Genomic DNA, 9609 nt, shown 5'->3' with positions numbered 1-9609 from the left:
TTCGGCTCAGGTCGTGGTCCCAGAGTCCTGGGATCGAGCCCCGCATCGGGCTCTCTGCTCGGCGGGGAGCCTGCTTCCTCTTCTCTCTCTGCCTGCCTCTCTGCCTACTTGTGATCTCTCTCTGTCAAATAAATAAATAAAAATAAAATCTTTAAAAAAAAAAAAGCCACCTATCCTGAGGGGCCTCTCCTAATCAGCCCAGTCCCTGGGTTCTACAGATACACTCTACTCTGAACCATACTATTCATTTCTGCGTCCGTATCTTTTCCAAGGCTGTGAATGACTTAGAGGCAGGCTCAAGGGTGAGGTCCTCATTTCCATCATTGCAACTCCTAGCACCTTAATCCACGGATGGCCTCTACTAGTTGACCCCAGCCAGCCTGGGATTTGGTGACCCAGAAATCATTGCTGTATCCCTACCTGCCACACCAACGTGGCCAATCCTTTGTCGCCAGCCAAGCCAGAACCCTATGCATGGGAGAGACTGTTAAATGGCATTGCAGCTTCCTGAGTCCCAGCACACGGTACTGGCTCAGGATGTGGGACAGCGCTTCTGCCTTTCTACTTTCACTTACACACCTAGTCTGCAGTTGGCCTGGGTACCTTGCCTAGAAGCTCAGTTTCTCTCAAGGCTTGGAGGCTGTCCTCACCATGGTCTGCTCAACTTGGGCTATCAAATAGTGGGAACTTTTGGTAACCATCTGCCAAATGAATGCACACAAGCCCACCGATTTTACTTCATTAAAGCGAGGCAAGTCTCTGTCTTCTCAGATGAGCTTTGACTTTACACATCCCATTTGGGTTTCTGATTTCATTTGGTACCTGCTAGCTTTATTAGGGTCCCTGTCAGGAAAGCAAAGACTGAAGACAGACGATTAGATCACTGGGGCAGCAGGCAGTCACTGGCAAAGACAAAGAGTGACCAAAGAAACCAGACAATCATAAGAGAGAACCCAGGAAAGCACCAAGCAGAGCCATGTAAGGTAGTTAGCCTGGGAACAAATGACTTTATACATGTCAAGAGACTCAAGCATATCTCTGAGTGCCAAGGTCAAACACAGGCAAAGGGTTGGTAAAATTCAGGTAAGCCCCACACGGTTTCATAGTCCTAGAGGTTATCGATACATCAAAGTTTAGTTCACTACCATGTTAGCTCACTACCAAGTTTAGTTCACATCAAAGTGTAGTTCACAGTCACTAACAAGGACCCGAGTCATCACATGATATTCATTGCACACTGTCAACAGGCTGCCAAGAGTGAGATGTTTTGGAAACACTTCTTTCCTAAAATGAAAACCTCACTGATGTCAGAGTTTCAAGTAGTAAATTTAGATCACAGGGGCCATCTTATTCCCCAAAGATATCAGAAGGCTACAGCATCATGCCATACATAGACACTTGCCTCTTAACAACTAATCAAGGACTTCAAATCACAGGTACTCAGGGCCTAGAGAGGGCCAGAGTGTATAGCAATTTTAAAATAAGAAGTTCTTTTGAGAGAAGCAAGTCTGAGGCATTGACAGTACCATTAAGAGATCACCCATATCCTGCACTAGCCAGCTCCAAGCCAGATGAACTCTGCCTATGGAAACTGAACTGGATTGCCCGGATTTCTGATTGGAGCTTGATTCTCTTATTACCTTGACTATCCTTCCAGTTCCTGATCTGCAGTCCAAATTTCATGTTACTGATTCTTACTCGTGTTTAACTTCTGGTGTCTCCTGATTGGACATCTGGTAGCTAGCTCTGGCTTTGTTTCATGAGTCTACTTCCTGACTCCCGCCCTGACTCCCGCCCTTCACCTCTAGCCCACCTGGCCTTGTTTTATTACTTCCTCACTGTTTACCAGGCCATGCAAGAGGTCAAGCTGCATCCACATAATAATGAAGTATGTCACCCTGGGTTTTACTTAGCTATTTTGTACATGACTCTGAATATAGCCATCTTGTTTGAACTAGGCTCCCTTTGGGGTGGTACTTTTTTATCTGACTTTTCTCTAACAGAAACAGTACACACTATCACAGGACACACATTTCAAGATGGGACATATTCCACATCCAAGGAGTAACATGGCTCAAATCCTAGCTGGTTATATTCACGCAGGAAAAGAAGCCCTACAATCAGGTACAAATGAAGATAGATGACTCATAGCCCTCTGGGATCTAAAAGGGCAGATTATCCCTGGAAGACATTACAGAAGTGGTTCTCAAACCTGAATGTGCAGAGAGTTACCTGGGAAGCTGGTAAAATGTAGATTCCTGGCCTCCATCCCTAGAAAGTCTAATTCAGTGATCTGGGTCCAAGAATCTGATGCAATTAGTCCTGAGACCACCCTTTGCAAAACACTGTACCACAGCAAGGAGAAGCCTGACAAATATGGGACAGACAAGCACAGTAATTAACATCCCCCTCCCCATCCTTTCTTTCTTAGAAGCCCTTATGCCCTTTACAGAAGGCAAGTCATCTGGTCAATTGTTTCCTAATACTCATCACTGAAGAGCAGTTCAGTTCCAAGATCAATTTATGTTTGTTTTAGTAAATGCAATGTGCATTTCCCAAGTTTCGATAAAGAAGGTATTTTAATATGTCTTTTGGATACGTGGGAAGTGGTGTCTAAGTGATATTTTTCTCTCAACCGAGGAAGAAATGCTATAAAGAAAAACATACTGTTGAAGTTACACACTCTTGTCCTTCCCACACACCTCCCCGCCTTAGAACATCTCCTTGGGATAATTTCAAAAGTCTCAGGATATTGCCCAAATCAAGCAAGTAAAAGATTTTCAATTTAACAGTAATCACTGCTGCTTTAAATAAGGAATGAAAATATTTATTTGATTCAGAAGAACTTGAGATTAGCTCCCCAGTAATACGTGTATTGCTGGTGAGGAGTATCTATACTTGAAAGCTCTGATAACTTAGGAGCCTGGCAGAACAGGAATAGGAGAATCCAGAAAACTCGGCAGGCTGTGCATTTGACCGGGTAGGCCCAGTTTCCCTGGGCCTGGCCCTAAGCAACCCTGAAGGAGGACCTCAGGAAAATCAGTTTAATTGGGAGGGTTCTGATGGGGATGGGATGCTTTTGGAATCTAAGATGACAGAAGATATTGATGAGCTATTAGATCCAGGGGGCCTGTCTGATATTTGAGATAATGGGACCTCCATTTGTTTCAGGACGATGCCTTCATTTTTGTACTAACATGGTTTATGGCTTGCAGGGGATATATGGACTGACGGATGCAACCATTAAGGATGTTAGAGCCCCATTCTTACTATTATTGTGATATTTGTGCGCGCTTGTTTTTTTCCTAGGAGGATCTTTATTTTTTCTCCCAAATCTCATAACTGGTTATACAGATGTTTAATTGAGAGGAATAATTATGAATTACGATTTGTTTTTTTCTTTCAAACTTTCCTATCTGAATCATTTATCGCCTTCATTACAAGTGTTTTAAATATTGTAAAGTTAAAGTTTAAAAAATAAACATTGCTGGTAGGCAAGCCCAAGCCCAGAAAAAGTGTTTTTAAAAAAACATTAATGGTTTTTCACTGAGAGCTTCATACACTGGAAGCCTTGTGTTCTGCTAATGTACAGAAAAACAGACTTTAAATTCAGAATAAGGAGTCGAAAGAGTAGACTGAGAAAGAGACGCAGGGAGATTAATTCCAAGAAGGCAAAGGGACCACGGAGCTCAATGGACGGGATTATCAGAGGTAGGGTAACTTAAAATGTGAGGATTCCCGATAAAAGCACAAGAATTTAGGAATGTGTTCTAGGGGAAAACGACTAATTAGGAAATAAAAGCTGAACTGTTGACCTAGAGCTTTGGAACATTTTTATCACCCTGCTATGCTTTGGGTAAATAAAGCAAGGAAGACAAATTTTATCCAGTTTATGTCTGCTGTTCAACTCTCACCCTTGACTACTGGAATGACTTTAAATATCTGCTCTGGAAAAAAAAAAAAAAGATACCACTTTAATTTCCGGCTCCATCCCCATCTGGCTAGGGAGACGATGAATTAATATTATCCTGTTTTGTCTTTAGGGCTTCCAATACCCCCGAGGACCAGCCCGTGGGACAGTCTGTTTGGGCAGGGACTCTGGGCCAGAATCCGAAGAGTGGGATTCAGGACAAGGCCAGTCCACGTAACACAGCTCAGAGCCATACAACACAACTTGCTCCGAGGATGTCGGGCACTGTGCTTCATTAGGAAACAAAATATAAGCTTTCCACACCATTAGGAATGACTTTAGGAGTGAAAGCACATAAGACGATGCCTCACCTCATCAACAATGCACTGCAGAAGCTGAAGAGGCTGCAACGGGAAAGAAGAAAGGAAAAAGTATTAGCCTCGATGCAATATCTTTACAGTGGAGTGGAAAGAAAAAATCATTAATGCAATAAAATATAGCAAGATTAATCAACAACAGCAAACTCTTATAAAAACATTGATGCTCAGGATGTTCTATTATTTCTAATGGTACCTAATCTAATACAGGCAGTTAAAGGTTTGCATTTCCTTCAAAATGCAATTTGCTAAGTTTAAAACAAGGCATTCAAGCATGCAAAGGAAGCAGCCATCAGGAAAAAGAAAAGTGAATTTTTTTCTGAACTCATAAAGCTTACCATTAAAGATCCCTGGTTTTTCTGAATCTGAAAAAAGGCAATATGTAATTAGCATGTCATAATCAAAATGACTCACTTGGACACATTATGATCACTGAGAGAAAATTATTGCATTGCTGGTGGCAATTTGTGGGCATGTGTTAACACAATTTACATAATGAAAATACACAAATGTTAATAGCTCGCTTCTCATTTATAGGCGAAAGTCAGCAGAATGTTAATTTCACACAACACTTTTTAGTACCCTCCAGGTTGTATTAGAATAGGGAGAAAAACCATAATCCATTTCAAAAGGCTGTTTACGATTCAGATATAAATAATGTTTTATATTGCTAGATTGTGAACACTGGGCTTAATGTTGCAATCATTGCTAATGTTATGAAGCTCACTCTTTTTAAATTAAAAACCGATTTATTTAAAATTGAAATTAAATCATAGTCAGAAATTAGAATTTTGGATTCCTGCCAGTGTCGGCTCACAATCCCCTATTTTGTGAAGAAAACTTTAATTATGTGGTTGAAGTATTTGTCTTTAACTCCAGAGTGGGGTGAAGATTCCACCTTTTCCAAAGTTCCTTTAGCCCGTTTCCTGGGAAGCAATGCTCTCTGGGAAAATCAAATTCATGCAAGTTTTACACTGTTTCTCAGGGAATAAAAAGCAGAGACAAGTGAATGCCTCCTCCTAATGAACATTGTGAAGGCGGGCTGCTCACACATCGAACTTGGATAAGCCATATCTCTTAGGAAGTTACTAAAACGTGACACCAAATTAATAACACATCCAGTTAGTAACTGAAGTACTAAACACTTCAAGCCCCCCACTCCCCACCCCTGCCACAAATGACTGCAGATACCACAAACCCATGAAAATGGAGTCCCAGGTACTAAATTTCCTAAAAAGGAAAATTTCAGAAACCAAGTATGGTATTGACAGGTCAGTTGTTTGCTGAGATAACAGCCCCAACCAGCTAGTAAAATATAGGGAATGTGGTAATTGGACAGTTGATCAATGAATTTTGCAGGTTAGGGATGCCAACACCTGTGCAGTTCAAAATCCATATATAACTTTTGACTCCCCAGAGACTAATAGCCTCCCATTGACCACAAGTGTTACCGATACCATAAACGATGGAGTAACACATATTTTACATGGTATATGTAGTACATGCTGTATTCTTATAATAGAGTAATCTAGAGAAAAGAGAGCACTATTAAGAAAATCATAAGAGAAAATACATTTATAGTTATGCACTGTATTTATCCCCCAAATCTGCATATAAGTAGACCCATGCAATTCAAACCCATGTTGTTCAGGAGTCAACTGTATTTTTTAAAATTAAAAAAATTTTAATGGTGTCTTAAAAAGTTATTCCATGGGGCCCCTGGTTGGCTCAGCCCGTTGGTCGTCTGGCTTCGGCTGAGGTCATGATCTCGGGGTCCTGGTATCCAGTCCTGCGTCAGGCTCTTCGCTCAACAGGGAGTCTGGCTCTCCCTCTCCCTCTTGTGCTCACTCCCTCTTGCAACTAAATAAATGAAATCTTTAAAAAAAAAGAAATAAAATAAAAAAATAAAAAGTTCTTCCATGTCTATTTGATGTGCACAACCACCGTGAGGTTGGCAGGGATGATCATTTCTTTCTATTTTTTTTTTTAAGATTTTATTTATTTATTTATTTATTTCAGAGAGAGGAGCAGAGGGGAGGGAGAGGGAAGGGGAGAGCAATCTCAAGCAGACTCCTCATTGAGCAAGGAGCCCTAAGCACGGGGCTCAATCTCACCGCCCTGAGATCAGGACCTGAGCCAAAATGAGTTGGTCGCTTAACCGGACAAGCCACCCAGGTGCCCCAGGGATGATCACTTCTATCTTCTGCTGGGAAGACTGGCCTCTCGGAGGTGGGGGCAGGCCCAAGGCCGCAGGGACAGTGATGCCAGGGCTTCTCCTATGCTCCTTTCTTTCCAGCGTCTGTATAGTATCTGTCGACAGTCACAGCATTATTCAAAAACAACTGGATTTATGGGGCACCCGGGTGGCTCAGTGGGTTGAGCCTCTGCCTTCGGCTCGGGTTATGATCTCAGGGTCCTGGGATTGAGTCCAGCATCGGGCTCTCTGCTTGGCGGGGAGCCTGCTTCCCCCTCTCTCTCTGCCTGCCTCTCTGCCTACTTGTGATCTCTCTGTCAAATAAATAAATAAAATCTTAAAAAAATTAAAAAAAAATTAAAAACAACTGGATTTGTATGTATTTATACTTGGTGTGGTAAAGTTGATAAATCATCAATTTTTGGCAGGTTCCTCTGAACTAGACTGCAAGCTTCCCAAGGGCAGAAACTATGTTTTTGCGTTTTTTTCTTTCCTTTCCTTTTCTTCTTCTTCTTCTTCTTTTTTTTTTTTTTTTGCCTCCATATGGCTTATCAGCAGACCCTTCACCTATTGCTTGAGTGTTTTAAAAAGCACTTTTCCCTGCATTATCCCAACTGAACACAGGGCCTACTCATCCCTGCTCTCCCTGGCCACCACTCCCTGAATCCGCTGTGCCACAATGACTGGCGGTTCTTGGCTGCTGACTTGGCTTCTTCTTGAATAGTTCCCACTTGATGCTATGCTGAATTACTGCTCCTTCCTCTAGTCCATGAGTACTTTCTGCATAATGCTCTCAAGGTAAAGATGTACTTTAAAAAGGAAGATGGGTTAACTACCACCCCAGTGTGGTTAAGGACTTTGGTATCAAGCCACATCACCTTTCAGAAATCTTGAAAGGCCCAGGTCACCTCTCCTACGATGGGGGATCTCTTTGGTGTTTGATTTTATCTTTTCCAGATACACACGGGTACTCTTCCCCGACCCCTCCATTCTTCGTAAGATCGATCTACTTCAATAGGGGAGGTACTTGTAACAAACAAAGAATCAGAAATCCATTTTTGGCAAAGAGACTGTTTTTCACAAATTTCCAACAGTCAGGGGGATTACAACATTCTCTGAGGAAAACCATGCAGCAAACATTCTAAGTGAGATGTTTCAAAATAAATTCAGGAATAAATGGTACAACATCGTTCCCAGCAACACATAAATTGTCTGAAATGAGTTCAGGGCAAAACACTTCCTCATGAACTAAGCTCTCAGAGTCTCCACTTTGCCCTGTTCTGTGGGTTAAAGAAGCCATGGTTTAAGACAACTTAAAATTTTACTATTTTAATGCTTTCTCTTTACTATGAGAAAGAGAGCAACAGCAATACCAAAGTCTTTTTTATGATCTTATAACTATACTGTGTTTCTCAGGTTCTTAAAGAGAGATGTTGTTACCAGGTTTTATTACACGGCTTTGATAGCTACATATTATATGAAATCATCTTCATAAATTTTGTATTAAGGTAGCAGTGCTAGTACCTGAAATTGATTCAAAATGCTCAAGATACTCAATTACTTTTTAACACTGTTACACAACGTGGTGACTTATATCTTCTATTTCACAAGAACTTGGTGATGCAACATCATTGTAATTGATTCATTTTCTCAATTAAATAAAGCTACTGCGCTTTTCTTTATATGAATGCCACACAGACCATACAGTTAGATATATTCTTTCCTTTCTCCATCTCAGATATATTGCCTTAAAGGTTATATTCTGTTCCTCTGTTTAATTCCACCGGAAAATTTAAGGCCACAGTTGTATTTTTCAAATTCTGAACTGCCACGGACGCAACTGTATTTATATTAGGCATGTTTTTCACTGCTAAACTCTTTGTTGTTTACCTTTTTCAAGATCACACCGCTGTACGGGCGCAGTACCCATAAAGCAGACCACAAAGAAGTCAACCTCTAGTCACTGCCTCTGCTTTGGCACACAGTTCATGGAAGAGGGAAGCCCTGCGTTTTATAGCACATTACAAGTGGTGCTAAGGGTACTCGACATAAAATGTTAGCTCTGTGAATGCCTCTCTTTATTCTAGGTCTGCCTTCTAAATGCTTTGCTGTGAGAGCGGAGTTCAGAGGAACACAGTAATATTGTTAGGGCTGATGAACTGCCTGTACCCCACAACATATGAAATGCCGTTTATAACTAACTCATCCAAGTCCAGAGTTCTGCCTGCCCGCTTTGCTGGTGTTGAGTTTCCTATGTGTAACTAGGACTCTGGGACAATGAACAGAACAATCATTGCTCCGGTCATTACACTTTGCTCATCAGTCTCCAGAACCAGTAGCGTTTGGTAAACTAATTAGATGAATCTCTTCCGTCTTCTGGGCACAGCCTTGCTTTTTTTTTTTTTTTTTTTTTTCCTCTTCTTTAGCTATAAGACTTTAAGTCACACTAAGCAGGGATAGCTAAGCCTCAGTCTGATGTAAGACAGATCCTTGTGTTTTTAAACGGGGAGGACTGACTTTGTAACAGGCAGGTCTGGGTGTCAATTATGGGGTGTTCCTGCAGTAACACTTATCGTTTTGTTTTTTTTAAGATTTTATTTATTTATTTGACAGACAGAGATCACAAGTAGGCAGAGAGGCAGGCAGAGAGAGAGAGGGGGAAGCAGGCTCCCCGCAGAGCAGAAAGCCCGATGTGGGGCTTGATCCCAGGACCCCAGGATCATGACCTGAGCCAAAGGCAGAGGCTTTAACCCACTGAGCCACCCAGGCACCCAGTAACACTTATCATTTATTTCCTTGCAAGGACCATACGGTTGGCAATTTCAAAAGCTCCTGTGACATGACAAATGACTTTGGGAGATGATCCTAGAGTGGAAAGTGCCAATGCAAAAGTTTGCTTATGGGGCCTCAACTTTGTAGTCCATGACTCTCTGGGAGAAACAGAGACTCTGGAAGCCGAACGTCCCCTTCCCATCTCTGCAGAGGCGCTTTCTACACCCAGAGGGAAAGCTGACTTCGCCACCAGCCCTTTGACATTATGCGCAGAAGCACAATCAGAAAACGAAAACGATCCACCTATGTAACTTCAAGAAGACACCGGCTAGGAGCTTTCATCTTCTCTTTTACTC

General features: G+C 41.8%; 1 protein-coding gene across 3 annotated transcripts in view; it reads right to left on the bottom strand.

Annotated features, from left to right (window-relative positions):
- The window catches only part of LOC111153163 (mitogen-activated protein kinase kinase 5), a 267166-nt gene that overhangs the window by 74209 nt on the left and 183348 nt on the right, over nt 1–9609 (bottom strand). For all 3 annotated transcript variants that reach the window (XM_022511975.1, XM_022511977.1, XM_022511976.1), the window contains 2 exons: nt 4626–4652; nt 4282–4314 (listed from right to left, as the gene is read on the bottom strand). In XM_022511975.1, coding sequence (XP_022367683.1) covers nt 4282–4314; nt 4626–4652 — 60 coding nt within the window. The remainder of the gene's footprint in view (nt 1–4281; nt 4315–4625; nt 4653–9609) is intronic.

Source organism: Enhydra lutris, unplaced genomic scaffold (assembly GCF_002288905.1).
Source record: "Enhydra lutris kenyoni isolate GAN:26980312 unplaced genomic scaffold, ASM228890v2 scaffoldscaffold31, whole genome shotgun sequence".
Lineage (NCBI taxonomy): Eukaryota > Metazoa > Chordata > Mammalia > Carnivora > Mustelidae > Enhydra > Enhydra lutris.
This window is presented reverse-complemented; position numbering and strand designations above follow the sequence as displayed.